Raw genomic sequence first — 21,148 nt, 5'->3', positions numbered from 1 at the left:
CTTTTCTGCATATATTACAATATTAAGCGCAGTTATTTTACAGAAATAATTAACATCTCTTATTGTCTTGTCAAAGGTAAATCTATTCTAAAGTACATCCTTGATTAACCTTAAAATTTATTAGGTGAAAATATTTGCATTTAATCTTCAGGAGTCAACAATAAGTTTCCCGTAAGAGTGAAAGATTCTAAACATCTCAAGGCTGTCCACCCTTGTTCCACTGAGACAGTGAAATCCTTAGCCTTCTTGTTAGGTAGAGCACTTTGTCTCTGGATAAAGGAAAGAACAACCAAACTTTTGTCTCCCTTTACTGAAAAGCAACTGATAGGACTTATTTTACTCCCCACTGGCGGTATTTTCACCAAATTATTTATTGGTACGTTAGGATGATCGGTTTCTGACTGTCCAATACACAGCAGAGACCACAGGCATCAGTGCTAGCTCGCTGCATATATATAAAATGACTTACAACAGAACCGAAGTTAACTTCAGTGAAAACTTCCCGGACACTTTTGACTCCGACAGTTTATACAAGAGAATTAGTGGGGCAGGATGAAACATGGGCTCACAGCTTTCAACCTGAATAAAAATGTCTAAGGAGACCATGGAAACCACGAAAGTTTTTCCCACGACCCAGATAATTAAATCAAGAGAAGGCTGTCAGCAAGGTGTTGGTCTCAGTGCTGTGAGATTTTCAGGGTTTTATCATAACCAGGGTTTTATCATAACTGACAGTTTGGATTCACTTTCGAACTATAGTACAGTTTTCATTTCCTCTTTCGTTAGAATTGGTCTTTGGAAGTATCTTTATCCAGATGCTCCTAAGAGGCTGAACAAGGGTGCGTCCACACTGCAGTAAAACATTTCATAAACACACGTTGGCAACTTATCGCATATGTATCGCCAGGTTGGAAACAAGTCAACAACTGTCAGTGGAAAACAAAGCTTCGGCAAATACTGGCTAGTAGTATGAAGCAATGGTTTGAACTATAAGTCGTTGAACTGTATACAACCAGTTTGTGATGCGTGTGCAATGAGTTGGCGAAGTGTTCATTGCATGCTTTACTGTAGCGTGGACGCACCCTAAGACTACAGAAATACTGTTTAAAACACAATTGTTGCACTTGTGCTTCATGATTTCTAGGTTCAGCCTGACAGTCGATAAACAAAATCTACGAATAATCTGAGAAAATACAATATTTTTGAATGAAAAGACCGGCATGAAAAATCATACACACAGCAATGAGATACTTCATAAAAAAATATACATATTCTAAAATTCATCTAGATAAAAGCTGACAGTTGTCAACAAATTTTAAACAAACAATTTTGGATCATGTCAAGTATTAGCGAACCCACTCACAGCAAGGTTCGCTATTCTTTACAAGAAGATTATTGGGTTCGTTATTCTTTACATGGGAATAGTCGGGTTCGCTGTTCTGGATATGAGCACTTCGCTACCAGACATTTGATCCCACAAGGGCTAGTACTAAACAAACGAAATACATTTGACACTCGCTGGGTCTAGTACTAAACACGGCGAAACAGTGTAGATGAATCAGTTTCGCCGTGTTTAGTACTAGCCCTCGTGTGGAATTGGAGTTCGGACCGGAAAGGGTTGGCCATTCTTTACATGGGGATTATTGGGTTCGCTGTTCTTGACATGCAGATGTTGGGTTCGCTAATCTTGACATGATACCAAATTTTACTTCGAAAAGCGCACCTTCTAACATAATTGGGTAGTAACTGATTCCGACAATTTAATCATTAAAATTTTTATTTTTTCCTTAGTATTACGAAGTAATGCCTTAATACTCATAAAGATTGCGTGAGACTACTAAAAATCTACATGATGATACACAGACGGATACACATGAAATAAAGAAAAATACATTTTGTTCCGTATATACACTTACAACCACTGGCTTGCTTAAGAATCTATGGGAGCCTTATGCAACACTTAACAGTACAAGTAGGGTTTCTAGGCACACTAGGCTACGAAGAACGTAGCCTTGTCTCACTGAGTAAGTCGACATAAAACACATACATGGCAACAGAATTATTATAATGTACAAGTGGAAGAGCTACACAAAGTGACATATACAACTCACAGTGTATTAACGCTTTAATCATGAAAGCTGTCCTGTGTTTTCTGGGGCCTGATGACGTCACGTGGTTGACACGCTATCTAACAATGGCTCATAGGTAAACAAAAAAGGGAAAATTACCTTCTGCGTTCACAATCTATGGCCTAGCTTCTTTGAACTTGATGAAAATGGTGAGCTAGTTCTAGAATAACACCACAGACAGGATACTGGTTAAAAATAATGGTCACTAAACATGCCGACGTTCCTCTTATGAACGGCAGACGCGGACTGGTTCCCTTCCCCTAGGCGTAGACTTATATTCAAGGAAAATTCAAAATAATTTACAAGAACGTTACCGACCAAGCCCATTCAAATTACTGTTCGAGAACGTATTTCATGACATTTTAATTTTGCATTTAGCTCTCCTTCAGCATTTAATCAGCAGTATTTATGATTTCCTCGCTGAAATATAACGCTAAATGACGGCAGGGAAACAATGATAATCTAGTGTTACGGTTAATTTTTTAGATGATTTTTACAGGCCCTTATTAAGCGTTCACACATTCGCAAATCCCATTAAGTCTTTACAAATGCACACACAAATTAGCAAAATATTTGCAGGACTTACAGCTTTCTTAACATACCTTAAAATACGTAAATTATATACAATATGCACCATCGTCATGTAACAAACATTGATACCAACCACGACATGTCTGCAGAGGAGTTTATTGGTCAGAGGAAACATGTATTGAAAGGGGTTGGAAACTACGTAATCCTTTTCATATTTAGAAAATAAACAGAGCTTAGGGGGAAAATGTGTTCTCTCTGTGGTGATAAATTAATTATCTTTTTATCATATATGTGTATATATATAATATATATATATATATATATATATATATATATATATATATATATATATATAATATATATATATATATAGGTGTATATATATTATATATATGTATAATTTGAAGATCACCTTTTAAAAAATAATCATCTTTTAATGAATTTTATACAGCAAAAGATTGCTGCAGCTAAACTGAAAAATGCTTGTAACAGCTGAATCATTAGAGAGAGAGAGAGAGAGAGAGAGAGAGAGAGAGAGAGAGAGAGAGAGAGAGAGAGAGAGAGAGAGAGAGAGAGAGTACATTCACGTCGTGTTAGTTTGAAAACGCCCTCTTACGGGAAATTTCCTTCATAAATACGCACCATAAACGCTGTTCCTGAAGAAATAATAAAGAAATGGATACTAGGTGGGAAGACCATTAAGTCTTTCTGCTTCTTCAGACCCAGAATGCTTATGATAAGATGTTTTGATACGAAACACATTGAAAAAATTAGCATAAGGAAATACTTAGAAGAGTTATGTGGTATATTTATAAGTTCACATTAATATTACAAGGTTATGTACATGGCACTTTGCACCTAATGAAAAGGGGCAAAGGTATCAAAGTCGTCTGGAAAGTGAGTCTTCGCGAAGATAAGTTATACTTTCTTCTCATTTCTTTTAATTATTATTTATCTGGCAGCTTGTGCCGTCATCTTTCTTGTTTAATACTCCTGTTTGTTAATTCTCTAACTTCTGGTAATATTTATATCATTAACAAGACATACTGACGAAAACAAATATGTTTGTGGATACTATACGTATAGACACAGCATTCTACAACAGTTGAAACTAAAAGTAAACAAAATTAACCACAGACAACTGGCAAACGCAATGATTTCCCGCCACAATACGATTCTAGTCGCACTTCCATCTCTCGTGTTTATCTGAGTTTAGTGTTGTTTCTCTTTCAGCATCCTCTGGAGTCTTGTATTGTTTCTCTTTCCACCATCACAGGCTTTCCTTCCCTTCGGTGTACTTCTCTTGGCAAGTTCTTGATTTAATATAACATGAGGTTGACAGACTTTTCTTCCGGTTTCCGAACTTCCTCTTTGGCCTTTCGCTCGTAAGTCCCGACAAATATGATGACGATATTAGCTATATGGACGATTATAGCGACTACCACCAACCTGCAAAACAAGCGGGAATATGTAAACTATGTCAGTGAAAGATTTCACTTAAAACATACACCTAGAACCTTTCAGATCATCAGTGGAACTATTTAAAATAAACACCCAGAATCTTTCAGATTAACAAGAAAACCCTCAAAATATCTGTAAATTTAAAAATAAAATTTATTGTAAGCCAGGTGACGAATATGAAATAAATAAAGAAATCTTCAATCAAATATAAAAGAACATTTGAAAAATTTTTGTTTATCAGATAAAATACCTGACAGCAGTTGTGTACTTCCCAACAGGTACAAAGAACTATCTATACGAATGTTGAAGACATTAACATTATACAGTTGAAGGACTTGTAAGCTGAAAGATTGAAAGCTGGATCAAGTGTGCTTATGGGTCTGCTCCAGCCTGACTCCTCTCCCACTTAATTTCATCTTCAAAGTCTCTCTAAGATTCTCAAATACTTTCTTAACACTTCACGTTAAGTTAAGTATACCTCAGTTTAACCAGACCACTGAGCTGATTAACAGCTCTCCTAGGGCTGGCCCGAAGGATCAGATTTATTTTACGTGGCTAAGAACCAATTGGTTGCCTAGCAACGGGACCTACAGCTTATTGTGGAATCCGAACCACATTATAGCGAGAAATGAATTTCTATCACCAGAAATAAATTCCTCTAATTCTTCATTGGCCGGTCGGAGATTCGAACTCGCGGCCAGCAGAGTGCTAGCTGAGAACGGAACCCACTCGCCCAACGAAGAACTACTTTTCCTCTATACCATCCCAGCTAGGTTAATCTAGCCAAGCATAGTAAGAGTGTATTAAGGAAACTGCAATTCACAGTAGTGATTATATTTTTATGGTTTATGGCAATACAATAAAAACATCAAGTCTTGATACGATAATATTCTCCAACCTGAGAGATGAACTCAGACGAAGGAAGTTAAATACATTTCAATGAACATACTTAAAACATGACTTAAAAAGAGAGAGAGAGAGAGAGAGAGAGAGAGAGAGAGAGAGAGAGAGAGAGAGAGAGAGAGAGAGAGAGATCGTTCTTCACGACAGAAAAGTTATATGTAAAATTTGCTTTGTGATTTTTTATTAATTTTGTTTAAGAGAGAGAGAGAGAGAGAGAGAGAGAGAGAGAGAGAGAGAGAGAGAGAGAGAGAGAGAGAGAGAGAGATTGGAGATTGTTCTTCACGACAGAATAGTTGTAAATATGTAAAATTTGCCTTGTGATTTTTTATTAATTTTTTTTTAAGAGAGAGAGAGAGAGAGAGAGAGAGAGAGAGAGAGAGAGAGAGAGAGAGAGAGATCGTTCTTCACGACAGAATAGTTGTAAATACGTAAAATTTGCCTTGTGATTCTTTATTAATTTTGTTTTATGAGAGAGAGAGAGAGAGAGAGAGAGAGAGAGAGAGAGAGAGAGAGAGAGAGAGAGTTACCAGTAAGAGTATCCGAAGACTTCCATGCCCTTCGTCGTCCATCCTGCGTCAGCATCGTAGAGGAGGACGTTCTTCGTCAGGTGCTGATGGAATTGCACTGCCCACAGTATGACGCAAATCAGGTTGAACAGAGCTGTAAATATGAAGGGAATGAGAATGAGAGTATGTAAATGGAAGCATAAATACTGAAAAAGCTGTGAGAAACAGCGGCTAGCATGTAATAAAACGTATTTATCAAAGAAACAGTTCACAAACTTGTGAATACGGTAACCCACTGTACTGATGGAGGATAAGTTTATCTTACAGCGTACAAGAGATACAACATGATTCATAAAGAAGAAACCAATTATTTTAAACGGAAAATGTCGCCGTTTCTTAAACAGCTTCTGGCAGAAAAATAATTCTCATATCTTCTAAAATCAATTGATCACCCCTATACAATTTTCACTGCAATTTGTAAATATTATTCAAAGAGCCTCAACAATGCTGGAAAAGTTTCTTTTTCTACAGGAAAGCGAATTTTGAGGATGAAACGTACCATTGTACTACAACATGCAGCTCACTTCTAATCTCCCTTCCCCAAAAAAGGAATTAAAACTCCCTCTTTCCCAAAACAAGGAACCAAAAATCTCCCTCACCCAAAAAAAACCTAAAATCTCCCTTACCTAAGAAAAAATCTCTTTCCCAAAAAAGGAACCAAAAATCTCCCTTATCGAAAAAAGAACCAAAAATCTCCCTTTCCCCAAAAATAGGAACCAAAAACCTCCCTTCCCCAAAAAAGGAACCAAAAGTCTCCCTTTTCCAAAAAAGGAACCAAAAATCTCCCTTACCCAAAAAAGGAACCAAAAATCTCCTTTTCCCAAAAAAGGGAACCAAAAATCTCCCTTCCCAACAAAGGAACCAAAAATCTCCCTTTCCCCTCAAAAAAACAAAAATCTCCCTTTCCCCAAAAAAGGAACCAGAAATCTCCCTTTCCAAAAAAAGGAACCAAAAATGTCCCTTTCCCGAAAAGAAACCAAAATTCTCCCTTTCCCCCAAAACAGGAACCAAATATCTCCCTTTCCTCAAAAATAGGAACCTAAAATCTCCCTTCCCCAAAAAAGAAACCAAAACTCTCTCCCTTTCCCAAAAAAGGAACCAAAAATATTCCTTTCCTCAAAAACGGAACCAAATATCTCCCTTTCCCAAATAATGAATGAAATAATCTCCCTTTCCCCAAAAAATTAACCAAGAATCTCCCTTTTCCCCCCAAAAGGAACCAAATATCTCCTTTTTCCAAAAAAGGAAGCAAAATCTAGAGGATTGTTAGCTGACAGTCAATGCACACAGGAAGCAGTTAGGTACCTGCGATGCTCTTTTAGACTTGACATGCCATCTACAAGGGAACCTTGATAGGGGTTTTGAGTGCAGAGTAATTCAAATAGATTTTAGTACTGCTTTCGATCTAGTATATCATAAGGCACTTATTTATAAACTTCAGAATCTTGGAGTGGGTGGATATGTTTTAGGATTACTTCAAGATTTCCTTGCAGGTAGGCAGCAGCCAGTTGCTGTGGACGGGATCTTTAGTGAACCAAGACCTATGGTGTCTGGAGTTCCACAGGGTAGTGTTCTTGGACCACTTATTTTTGGTATATACAAGTGATATGGTTGTTGGCCTGGAAAATAAGATTGTTCAGTATGCCGATGATGCAACTCTTGTAGGTGTAGTAAAGTCTCCACTTATGAGAAATGAAGCTGCCCTCAGCCTTAATCGGGACATGGACGGGATCAGGGAATGGAGTAGTCGATGGGGTATGAGACTGAACTCCAGTAAAACGAAAACACTATTGATTAGCAGATCTCGTACAGATTTCCCACCCCATCCTCCCCTTCAGGTGGGTGGAACTTTGCTGAATGAGCCTGAAGCTTTAACTATTCTAGGTGTAACTTTTGACTCACTTTTGAGAAATGTCTAATGAAAGTTTCAGGAAATGCCGCAAGAAAGTTAGATACTGTTTGCGGGGCTTCATATATTTATAACAGTGATAAACTCAATGCAGCTTGCTTTCGGTCATTTGTCCTTCCTTTACTGGAATACTGTTCTCCGGTGTGGATGTCTGCTCCTGCCAGGGATTCATCTCTTTTAGATAGAGTGGTTCGTGGTGGTAGGTTTCTGTTTCCTAATATTAACAATTATGACTTGGACCATGGATGGATGGTCTCTCGTTTGTCAGTTTTTCACAAGTCGTATTTCAACAGAGATCTTTCACATTCACAATTGATCCCTGATCCTCTTTTCCTGCCGAGAGCGACAAGATTTGCTGAACAGCAGCGCCAATATGCAGTAAACGTGCCTCGCTGTCGAACTTCTAAGTTCCAAAAGTCCGTTATTCCTCACACCGTTGGACTGCGGATCAGTCCTGAGGATATTGTGCAATGGAACCTCAAAAGCTCAAGCAAAGATGCAATGCATTACTATCCTAAAAAAATTTTTTGTATTCTACTTACGTTTTATCTATTAATTTATTAATTTGCTTAATTATTTATTCTTTTCTAATAACTGATCTCTTCTTTCGGTAATTCCTGTTACCTTCTGTTAGTTCTTTCTAATGAACACCATATTCATTGAACGCTTGAATTTCAAGTCATTGACCCCTGTGGGCTTGTTCCATATGAATAGGGTTCATTCTCTGAATAATAATAATAATAATAATAATAATAATAATAATAATAATAATAATAATAATAATAATAATAATAATAATCAAGAACTAAATTAAAAGATTAAATAAATGTTTTAAATGGCAAAGAATTTGAAAAAAGCTAAGGATGAATTAGAAGTTAAATTTTTATAAAAACTAACAAACCGACGCCTCAGATGAAGGCAAAATCTAACCTGCCATGCTGTTCCATATGTACAGGCCCGGTACGCCCGTGATGAACTCCACGGGCGTCGTCGCCGTATTGATGACGGCGAAGAGGGCGCCCACGACGGCGAACACCATGCCGATCGCCAGGCAGGAGATAGTGCCAACCCATAATCCGTAGCTCATGAATTCGGGGCTGGTGGGCACTGTGGGGGCAAAGGAATGAAAACTATAATTCATATCCATAATTTTTCATTATAATGATGATGATAAGACCAGGATAATAATAATAATAATAATAATAATAATAATAATAATAATAATAATAATAATAATAATAATAATAATAATAATAATAAAACACGATAATCGATTTTATCATTACCAACAGCACAAGAATGATAAAATAACTAAAAATGCACATGAAAAGTCTTCGTACTTTATCTACTTCATGAATGTACAAACGACTTTGAAAAGCAACATTCAGAGAATCAGATGAGGAAGAAAAACAGGTTAATCAAACACACAAACAGAAGAAAACATAAATATAAAATCACAAACAGTTTTTGAGTTTATATTTATTCATTTTTTTGCAGTTATGAGAATGAAAATTCGCAGTCTGCAAAAAGTTAATAGTGGCCATAAATAAATAACTATATAAATAAAGCATCTGCGAATGCTCAAAATATAAATATACAAAAAAAGAACGTAAACAAAAAACAAAATTGTCACATCAAACAAAAGAAAAAAATTTAAATTCAAGATAACTGTTCTTAAGGCACCACAAAAATGACAGATATCCCGACTTAAAAAAAAAAAAAAAAAAAAAAGCAAAAATGTCGGTGGCCACCGAAGAACAGACAAGAGTGAAACTGGCGCCAATATTATTCACAAGACAAACAAATTCAAATCAGATAATGCCCACCAAAGCCAAGAGAAAGAGGAGTCTGCTCACTTCCCCCCAAAATCCCCCATGTAGGCGGAGCTTCGTCTACCTCCTTATTGCGTCAACAGGTGAATTGCCGTAATGATGCCAACGAAAAACAGCGAACTTGAATGCGCACTTACCTCTACCTACTAGACCATAGGATTTTCTTTGTTATTTGGAACACATTCATTTTTAAAGGACATTAAGCCCAATAATGTGCTCCACATAAAATGACTATATACAAAACTGAAAACAAGTCCCAATAAAGGCGTACACACGAAAAAAAAGCAAAACCTTTTCCATATAAAAAGGTTCGTTGGGAATAGCCTCCTCTTAGCAGTCTGCGACAGTTTTTACAGTATTAAGGTGCAAGGTATCAAACACAAAACGCCGATGGATAACAGAATAAGCACAGCTGCTCCGTTTTATTCATCTTAGCAAACCCAATTTTTTAAAGTTTACCCTCTTGTGTGGTCGAACTACTCCCGGATTCGGAAGCGAGGAGATCACTTTCCTCTCCTTCCTCTAAAGCTCGTCCACTCAACGTCATGAGGGGAAGCGCCGCCGCCGCAGGGACCTGCGCCCTCAGAGCCCTGTTTGAATCTCCACCGATGACGTCACAGTTCACGGAGACGAAACCATCGGCTGTTCCTTCCTTGACGCGTTTCAGGTGCTCTCGCCGAAGGTCGGCGGTGCGCGCGCAGCTGAACATGCAGTCGCCCCCATCGCAGACGACTGAAATGAAGCGACTTCCGTGTTAATTCGACGTGGACAACATGGCACCCTTGCTTTAGTGCCAGTGGTGGCTGTGTACTCAGGTGTCCAGTAAAGAGGTAAATATATAAATGCACCACAGAACACCTTATCCCACTTGCCTAAGACTCTCTCTCTCTCTCTCTCTCTCTCTCTCTCTCTCTCTCTCTCTCTCTCTCTCTCTCTCTCTCTCTCTCAAGTATAATTTGCTCCACAGCTGAGATTTGCTAGATTTACTAAAATATTTTTCAACATTCACCAGAGAAGGCTATAAATAATTAAACAAAAATCCAGTTAGAACTTGAATAAATTGTCTTAGACTTCACTCGGTAAATGACAGAATATCGTATATTGCATTACTATGGCACTCTGGTGAAGGTCTCTGATGAGATATATACAGTATATACATATGTATATATACAGTATATATATATATATATATATATATATATATATATATATATATATATATATATATATTAAATATATAATATATATATATGAATATAGTGTATGTATATGTATATATATATATATATATATATATATATATATATATATATATATATATATATATATATATGTGTGTGTGTGTGTATACATTCAATTGAGCTACATACCTGCAGTTTCTTCACCTGCCAATTCATTTTATGTCCCATATACTTCACAAACACTTCCTCTCAACAGCTCAGCAGCTTTAGCAATTTTTCTCACATTTCGCATTCAGCATCCACACTTTACTTCCGTAAAGAAGAATTGGCTCAACAATCCCATCTACCGTTTCTGCTACTATTATCCTGTGACTCACCTATACTCTCAACCTACTATACGTATTTCCCCAACATCCACACTAGCGTTCACTGCTTCATTTTACTGGCTTCTATTTACAATAATTACCTTACTCTTGCTCACATTTACTCTCAACTTATCGTTTTTTTTAAGCATCTTTAAACGCTCTTACTGCTTTCTGCAGTATCTCTTTACCATCCCCAATCAACACAGTAACATCCGCAAACATCAGCCATTCTACTATGCTACGTTTCTGGCTTTTCAATAGATAAACCATGCATGCAATAAAATAACAGCAAGCTAAGAAATTCACAACCTCGTGAAAAACAATCTGTGTAATAAAAATCCACATTTATTTATCAAACTATATTACTATGTAAAATATACACCAGACTTTCGATTCCTCATCAGCGTTAACGTTAAAATGAGTATGCATCTCGAAAGCAACGGTTAAAAAAAAAAACTATTTCACTGGCAAGCACAGAAACCGAAGAGAGGAACTTACTCTTCGTGTAGTACTGGGTGGAGCTGAGTTTCGAGAGCGAAGTCTTGCCGGCGAAGAGCCCGAAGTAGACCTGGCTCTTAGAGCTCACCTCCTCTCCGAGTTTGCATCCGGACTGGAACCAGAACTGCGTGGCTATGGACGAGATCATGAGCGAGGTCCCCAGGCAGCACATGATGAAGGAGGCGAAGATGCTGAAGGTCTTGCGCGACCGGTTTTGCGATTTGCCGAAGTCCATCTTCGTCCCTTGGAAAGCGGCGACTTCGTTTCCTCTTTCCTTCTTCTTCTTCTTCTTGTCTGTTTTCCTTTTTCTTAGTTTTATTTCACTTCTTCACTCAAGGTTTCCTATCTGTTTTTGATGAGTCTCTGTAACCCTTTCAAATTGCACTTTGTTTTATATTACTTCTTGTGCTGTTCGCACTGCCCTATTTTCTTGTTCTATAATTGCTAATCTCCTTCGTTTATGCTTACCCTCTTATCAAAATAAAAGACCAAAAACTTAAAAAACAGATAACTCAAAATTACAAGATCCATTGGTGGAAATAAATAGCTTCCAAAGAGTATACCAGAATAGGATTTTGACTGAGAAAGTAAGACAGATAACAGAAGGTTTGACAGGTGACGAACAGTGTGGGTTTCGACTAGGAAAATGGTAGGTGGATCAAGTGCTTCATATAAAACAGTTATGTGAGAAGATGCTATGTAGTTTACATGGACCTATAAAATTTTTAGGATAGAAATGGCAAAGATGAAAGTGGAGGGTGTTGAGGATATGTGGTGTATTAGGTAAATCGTTGGTTTGATTAAAAGTTTCAAAGTTATGAGATAAAACAAGGACAGGGGGGGGAGGTTGTGGAATGGCTGAAGTTAGCACATAATGCAGTACTAATTGGGGGTAGTTGTGAGAAACTGCAAAAGCCAGCAAATAGGTGTGAAAGTGTTAGCAACAGGAGAAAACTGAAGAAAGTAAAATTGAAGGTTAATGTGAGCAAAAGTTAGGTTACTGGATAAAAGAACATAATAATTATTATATAAGATGGAGCAATGAATATTAACGTGACAGTGACAGAAAGGGGAAAATAAACCACACATTCTTCTTATATCTTGACTCCCCCTCCTTTCCAGTAGTGATATTCCAGCAGTCCATCTCACCATCCGAGATGAAGATGGTGGGATGGATTGCTGGAATATCACTACTGGAAAGGAGGGAGAGCCAAGACATAAGAAGAATGCGTGGTATATGTAATGACAAGGAGAAGGCTAAGGAAGCTCGTCTGAAATACTATGGCCATGTAATAAGAGGAGAGGAGGTGGAACCAATCAAGAGAGCCAAGAACATGCCAGTGATGGGGAGGAGGAGGAGGAGGAGGAGTGTGGGGCGTCAGCGAATCAGATGGATGGATGTGCTGAGGAGGGATACGGGTGAGGTGGGACTGAGGGAAGAAGATGCAAGGAATAGAAATAGATGGAGAAAGTTAACTCGAGCGGCCGACCCTGTTATACAGTAGGAATAATAAGGCCGAAAGAAGAAGAATTGACAAAAAGGGGAAAAAGTCGCTCCTCATGAGTATTTAGGGGTAACTGTAGCAAGAGATGAAGAAGCAAGTGACAAGATGAGTCGCTGATTATGAAAACCAAGGAAGGAAGCAGGGTGGATACAAAAGACATGGAACAAAAGAGAAGTCTCCATTGACGTCAAATTTGGAATATGTGAAGGAATTGTTGAGCCACCTATCCTTTACGTTAAATTAATCTAAAAAATTCTAAGCTACTGAAATGCGGAGTAAAAAGGTTTGAAAGGCTGAAAAAGGTGGATAATGCGATAGAATAGGTAAAAAGGTAATAAACTAGGACAAAATGGACAAGAGTGCTTGAGTTGGTTCAGTCATGTGGAAGGAACAACAATTATTGAAAGAGCACCTCAAAATCCCATGATAAAGAACAACACTGCACCTCATGTGGTTCACTGTAGGCGTTACTTAAGGGACTTTGCAGCGTCCCTTCAGCCTCCAGCTGCAACCTCTCTCATTTCTCATACTGTACTTCCGTTCATATTCTCGTTTTTCCTTCTGACTTTCCATCTTCTCTAACAATTGTTTCTTAATGCAACTGCGAGGTTTTCCTCCTGTTACCAATTTCAGACCTTCCTACTGTCAATTTCCCTTTCAGCGCTTAATGACCTCATAGCTCCCAGCGCTTGGCCTTTGACCTTAATTCTATATTCTTTTCTAAAGGCTTGCGTAGGAATACTGACTGATGCCGATGGGTCTGCTGTAGGTAATCTAAGCAGCATATGTGGAAGTTTTATGCACACAGGGTTCATCTTCGATTTCGTAGTTGAAGTACGCAAGTAACAATGACAATTATCTTGCCTTCTCACTTTAGAGCAACTCCCTGGTACGGGAAAAGTATACCTTAGTTTTACCAGACCACTGAGCTGATTAACAGCTCTCCTAGGGCTGGCCCGAAGGATTAGACTTATTTTACGTGGCTAAGAACCAATTGGTTACTTAGCAACGGGACCTACAGCTTATTGTGGAATCCGAACCACATTATAAAATTCATATATATATATATATATATATATATATATATATATATATATATATATATATTTAAACTACTTATTTTAGGAAGGAAACTAACTACATTGGAAATGAATGTTACCGTCTCTTTGTGAATTACAAAATCTGCGAGCTGAATCTTTGTATAAATGCAGATATTTACACACGCATGCATACATACATACACATACACACAGACACACATACATATATATATATATTGTGTGTATGTGTTTTTGAGTGCTCGTGTAGGTATGTGGGTATGAACGGGCGCGCGCGCGTGTGTGTGTGTGCGTGTACGTACATATTTGCACTAATATAAAGATACAGCTCGAAGTAATTTTAATCATCAACGAAATGCTGACTCAGTTTTTTAATGCAGTTAGTTCCCTTTCTAAAATAAGCAGTTTAAAGAGAGTAAATTATATCACATCACATTTACAGTGTCAATTAGTATGAGAGCTTAGAGGAATTCGAAAGTGAGAAGAAAGTAATTGAGAGAGAGCGAGTGTAAATACCACGTACAGAAAACCAAAATAAGTGAAATGATAATGAGACCAGATAACCAAAGAAAAAGATTCATCATCATAATCATCAGTAATGAAAATATTAGTATCTCAGTGCTCTATTAGCAGTAATATCACATAATACTAAAACAGCAATAGAAATAATGAATTGAATATAGAACTGACTATACAGAATTTAGGCCAAAGGCCAAGCACTGGGACCTATGAGGTCATTCAGCGCTGAGACGGAAATTTGACGAAAAAAGGTTTGAAAGGCAGCTGCAATATGAATCATTTGTTAGGAGAGGGTGGAAAGTCAGATGGGAGAGAGAATATGAAAGGAGGTACAGCAAAAGGAATGAAAGGGGTTGCAGCTGGGGCCGAAGGCACACGCTGCAAAGAACTTTAAGTAACACCTACAGTGCACCGCATGAGTTGCACTGATGGCACTAACGCCCCACGGGGGACAGAAATAACGCCTCAAACTATTATTCGTCAAGCAGCAAAAATCGTGCGGCGCTGGCATTGAAATCGAAGTGAAAACAGCTCTGCCGCACCGAAGACATTTCTACGAGAACTTTCTAATCGTGAAACGATTCAAAGACTCCCACAGACTGCAGAGGTGAATGGAAGGTGATTAAAAAGTAAAAATAAATAAATAAATAAATAAATAAGTAAGTAAGTAAATAAATAAATAGACAAATAAAATTTGGATAGGAGAAAAGAAAAAGATGTAAACAAGAAAAAGAAAAAGAAGATAATATAAAAAGAAATAGCTACGTCAGTCTCCGTCAACATTCTCCTTCCCCATGGCACCCTCCGCACCTCTCTCTCTCTCTCTCTCTCTCTCTCTCTCTCTCTCTCTCTCTCTCTCTCTCTCTCTCTCATAAAAGGACATTTTAACCAACGGTAAAAAAATGTCCATTTCTCTAATAACAAAATAATTAAAGGAGAAAATGAGAAATATTTTTAATAACAATTTAGGGTGAGGGTAGAGAACAAAAGCCGACTGAACACGGGACATGTAACGGAAGCACATGCTTACTAAGTAATCTATTTTTAACATTTTTCTGCCATTAGCGTCAGGCGAGTGCCAGTCAGCAAATGTTTAGTTAATATATATATATATATATATATATATATATATATATATATATATATATATATATATATATATATATATATATATATATATATATATATATAGATAGATAGATAGATAGATAGATAGGTAAGTAAACAGATAACAGATATATATTTATATATATATATATATATATATATATATATATATATATATATATATACTGTGTACACACACACACACATATATATGTGTATATATGTGTATATATATATATATATATATATATATATATATATATATATATATATATATATATAACCTTCATATATTCCTGAGAAAAAGGAGCGTCACAACCATGCGTATGTTGATCTTCTTTATTATTATTATTATTATTATTATTATTATTATTATTATTATTAATAATAATGATAATAATAATAATAATTTCTCTTACTAGAAACAAGTACAATTTTAACGTTCAGTTAGGAAAAACAAGACCATGTGCTCTCTTTTGCTTAATCCACTTCAAAATGCGCGCGCCTCCGTCATACGCTCGGATTCCAGGCGAACTAGAGAGCAGTAAAAGGACTCTATCTCTTCTCCCAACGACAGTTGGTTCGACTGACACCTGCTGCGGTTTCGCCTGACATTCAGACTCCTAAAATTCTAGGAACTGGAATATAATTCTAGGAATTGGAATAAAAAATTTAGGCCAAAGGCAAAGCGCTGGGAACTATGATGTGGTCATTCAGCGCTGAAACGGAAATTGACAGTAAAGGGTTTCAAAGGCGTAACAGGAGGAAAACCTCGCAGTTGCACTATGAATCAAGTTTTAGGAGAGGGTGGAAAGTAAGACGGAACAAAGAGAATATGAAAGGAAGTACAGTAAAAGGCACGAAAGGGGTTGCAGCTAGGGGCCAAAGGGACGCTGCAAAGAACCTAAAGAAATGGCCTACAGTGCACCGCGTGAGGGGCACTGACGGCACTACCCCCCATAGGGATTTAAATTCTAGGTTGTTGAGACCTCTCTTTTGGCAGAAAATGTAAACATTTCCCGACGGAGGTTTTCCATCCCAAATAATTATGTTTTCTACTTTAGATTTTGGAACACATATACCGGAGGAATTAAGACTTAAGGAGGCGCAAAAGGATCGATTTACAAAACAATTTCAAGACAATGTCAAATAAAGAAAGTTCTGCTGAAGTATTTAACTAAATTAACGCTCTATTTTTCAACAACCTAAACTGACACCTGTCATTTCTGTAAACAGTATTTCTTCGGGGTACGACAATCTTCTCGGAGTGAGTGGCAGCCCCAACCAGCCAATTTCGTCACCTATTTGCCAACACTAAAGGGTATAAGTGGCCTCAAAATATTATACAAAGGTAAGTTGAAAGTGATGTAAGTATGGGAATATCTGTGCCAATTAAGATACAATATCCAGACCTGAATATGGACAAGTTTCCCCTAGCACTTAAGCATACAATTTGAAGGACTTTCTACCACACAAACTACGCATTGATGAAATAGCCAGCACACAAACTGTCTCCGAAAAGCAGAGATATTATGACATCAGCCAAATATCATACAACGCTCCATGCATGCATGAGACCTATCTATAAGCCATCTAAACCCGAACCTATCAATACTCCAACGAAAGTGCAGAGGCGACATAATCTCAGCAGATAATCTGCCGTGACATCATGGCAAAGCTGAAGAGTAAAGTAGACTTGGTACAAACGATGACGCCTCAATATTCTCTCCACTCTAGACGGGGGAGAAAGCTGAAAGGCCAAACTACAGGCTGAGGTTTCAGAGATCAAAATGCACGAATTCAAATGATGTGATGGAGAGGTGAAAGTGGGTACGTGACGAGGTATGCCCGTAAAAATGTCTCATGTATGTATATATATATATGTATATATTATATATATATATATATATATATATATATATATATATATATATATATATATGTTATATGTATGTATATATATATATGTATATATTATATATATATATATATATATATATATATATATATATATATATATATTTATTATTGACTTTCTCTCCACAGTGCGATATAAAGGAAAATATCATTTCACAATTGGTCCATACTGATGGGGCGACGTTAATGTTACTAGCACGCACTTACGATAAGTGCTCGTTAGGACACTGTATGTGTAGTGTACAATCAAATGTCAATATACACGCAGTGCATATGGGAAATTTTGCGTACCCGTTCATTGTAAGTATAATGAAGGAGGAGGCCGAGGATGTGAGAGAGAGAGAGAGAGAGAGAGAGAGAGAGAGAGAGAGAGAGAGAGAGAGAGAGAGAGAGACAGACAGACAGACAGACAGACAGAGAGAGCATTGTATTTTTACTACTAAGATTATTAATAATGAAACTATGATTCTACATGGATTTCATACTCTCAGCCGTAAATACCAGACTTTAATAATAGATTTTAATAACTTTTTTTTAAAGGAATAATTAATGATGGAACAATATCAATTTCAGACACGATTCGGTTATAGATTCGTGTTTGGTTTTCAACGAATCATCGTCATTATAAGATGAAGATCAATTTAATCTGACTCCATAAATTATCCCCGAAAATGAATTGCATATCTGGGATCCACGACAGAAGTCATAATATAATTCAGTGAGACAACTGGTGAGTGATTAATCATATTATCACTTGAATGAATCTGTGTGTGTGTGTGTGTGTGTGTGTGTGTGTGTGTAAAATTCACATGATTCACTGAGACAACTAGTGAGTAATTAATCATATTATCACTTGACATGAATCTCTCTCTCTCTTTCTCTCTCTGTGTGTGTGTGTGTGTGTGTGTGTGCGTGTGTGTGTGTGTGCGTGTGTCTACGTTGTGCATCTCATGGGCATCATACCTTTCAAACATTCAGAAATATACAGTATAAGTTTTACATAGAAAATCTCTCTCTCTCTCTCTCTCTCTCTCTCTATATATATATATATATATATATATATATATATATATATATATATATATATATATATATATATATATATATATATATATATATATATATATATATATATATATATATATATATATATATAATATATATATATATATATATATATATATATATATATATATATATATATATATATACGTTGTGTATCTCAAGGGATTCATATCTTACAAATGTTCAAAAGTCGACAGTGTAAGTTTTACCATAAAATCTCCTCTCTCTCTTTAATTATATTATTCACTCCTCACTATGCTTGTGAAATGAGTAAATGAATGAGCGAAATTAATGAAATGTGAATATACTTTTTTACGTGAATAGTATAAAAAATTAAATTATGATAGTTTTCCTTTTTTCCTCAGATGCTCTAATATATAATGGACAGTAACTTGAATTTAATTTGAATTTGTTATATATGTACGCTTACTCTTTGTAACATTAGTTAATAAAGTACCATCTAACGATTACAGAAATATACACGAATCTATAACATTTTCATATAGAATTGAATAGAGACTTTATGCCAAAGGCCAAGCGGTGGGGCCTATGGGGTCATTCAGCGCTGCAAGGGAAACTGACAGTAAGGTCTGAAAGGAGGAAAACCTCGCAGTTGCACTATGGAAAAATTGATAGGAGAGGGTCGAGGAAAGTAAGGCGGAAGAAAGAGAATGTGAGTGGAGGTATAGTAAAAGGAATGAAAGGGACTTCAGCGAGGAGCCGAAGGGACGCTGCAAAGAACCTTAAGTAATGCCTACAGTACACCGCATGAGTTGCACTGACGGCACTAACCCCCACCCACAGACACAATTTCATATAGTTACAATCCTACTGACGTCCTAATATGATCTTCGAAGCATTTGTCTCGAAACAGGCCTCGAGAGGGCTCAGAATAAGGTCAGGATTATCAAAATTAATAATACTGAGATTATACTGCAGGAATGTTATCTGAGTCTTGATAATGTAATTCACTTCTGTACTTGATGTTGCCAGTTACAAGAAAGTTACTACTTCTGATGTCACAGATATGAAGAGATTATTATTATTATTATTATTATTATTATTATTATTATTATTATTATTGGCAAGGATGACTTAAGCAACTTCAACAATCTCAGTCAATTCGTTATCTGAACAAGGATAAGCTACAAATTCCTTAGATAACACATCAGTATGTATAATCGTAAAGATTGTACATACTAATGCACAGTCTTTACGATTATACAGTTGCTCTGTGATGACGATAATAATAATAATAATAATAATAATAATAATAATAATAATAATAATAATAACAGGTGTTATCGTCGTTCTAAGTAATCAGAGCTAATAAATATTGCGTTCGTTTTTTTAATGTAACTGTGACAAGTCACAGGTACAGGTCCAATTTGAAAAATTAAAATAAAAATTTTATATATATATATATAATATTTATATATATATATATATATATATATATATATATATATATATATATATATATATATATATATATATATATATATGTCTGTGTGACACACACACACACACACACACACTATATATATATATATATATATATATATATATATATATATATATATATATATATATATATATATATATATATATATATATATATATATATATATATATATATATATATATATATATATATATATATATATATATATATATATATATATATATATATATATATATATGAATGATGAGCTTCTGGGAGTTAAAGAATGCAGTCCCATATCCTACACAATATGTACAGTATATATGCTCCGGCAACTGTTAGCGCTGTGGCCTTCTAGTAATAACATAACAGCACAAACATAAATATTGGTCGGATGAAGAAGAAGAAGAAGAAGAAGAAGAAGAAGAAGAAGAAGAAGAAGAAGAAGAAGAAGAAGAAGATGATGATGGTTGTGATGAGTAATATGTAACAAAAATTTTTAATAATTGCCCGAGGTAAAATGGCTTTCCGCAGTAATTTAAACCTGATCCCCGAGGAGAGAGAGAGAGAGAGAGAGAGAGAGAGAGAGAGAGAGAGAGAGAATTTGGATGAAAGAGAACTTTGGATGAAATCGAACGAAAATAAAAAATAATTACAAAGAGAGAGAGAGAGAGAGAGAGAGAGAGAGAGAGAGAGAGAGAGAGAGAGAGAGAGAGAGAGAGAGACTTTTGGATGAATCGAACAAAAATAAAGAAAATTATGTCACAAGGGTTATTGAAAAGATAGTGATTAATATCACTATCACGCACTGCTATCATAATCAGTAGCCTACAATGTCTTCCTTGATTACTATTTTCATAATCGCATTGTGAGATCCAGTATCCGTCAGTCACACATTAATCAGTGTAAATAACTCGTTTTTTTTTAGTCAATATCATAACGTTTGTTAAAACAAAGGTTTTGTCCGATATTCTTAATTACGTGTTTGTCTGTTGTTCACTAAGGCACAATCTAGATGTTGTGACGCCAGGCTAATGCTACTCATTTTCCATGATAAGAAATGTATGATAGTTTTACAATACACACACACACACTTTTTAAAAACATAAAAAAAGCATTGAATACGAAAATTAAAAAAAAAAAAAAAAAAAAAATATA

The 21,148-nt window shown here is 36.1% G+C and overlaps 1 protein-coding gene across 1 annotated transcript in view; it reads right to left on the bottom strand.

The window, feature by feature from the left end:
- Window positions 1-1,759: 1,759 nt before the first annotated feature.
- The window catches only part of LOC136829467 (uncharacterized), a 19,746-nt gene continuing 357 nt past the window's right edge, over window positions 1,760-21,148 (bottom strand). The window contains exons 2-7 of the mRNA XM_067088173.1: window positions 11,376-11,846; window positions 9,791-10,063; window positions 8,430-8,606; window positions 5,552-5,684; window positions 3,040-4,109; window positions 1,760-2,951 (exon numbers count right to left, since the gene is read on the bottom strand). Of these exons, the coding sequence (XP_066944274.1) occupies window positions 3,980-4,109; window positions 5,552-5,684; window positions 8,430-8,606; window positions 9,791-10,063; window positions 11,376-11,610 (948 nt within the window). The 5' untranslated portion in view covers window positions 11,611-11,846 and the 3' untranslated portion in view covers window positions 1,760-2,951; window positions 3,040-3,979. The remainder of the gene's footprint in view (window positions 2,952-3,039; window positions 4,110-5,551; window positions 5,685-8,429; window positions 8,607-9,790; window positions 10,064-11,375; window positions 11,847-21,148) is intronic.

Source organism: Macrobrachium rosenbergii, chromosome 44 (genome assembly GCF_040412425.1).
Source record: "Macrobrachium rosenbergii isolate ZJJX-2024 chromosome 44, ASM4041242v1, whole genome shotgun sequence".
Taxonomy (NCBI): domain Eukaryota; kingdom Metazoa; phylum Arthropoda; class Malacostraca; order Decapoda; family Palaemonidae; genus Macrobrachium; species Macrobrachium rosenbergii.
This window is presented reverse-complemented; position numbering and strand designations above follow the sequence as displayed.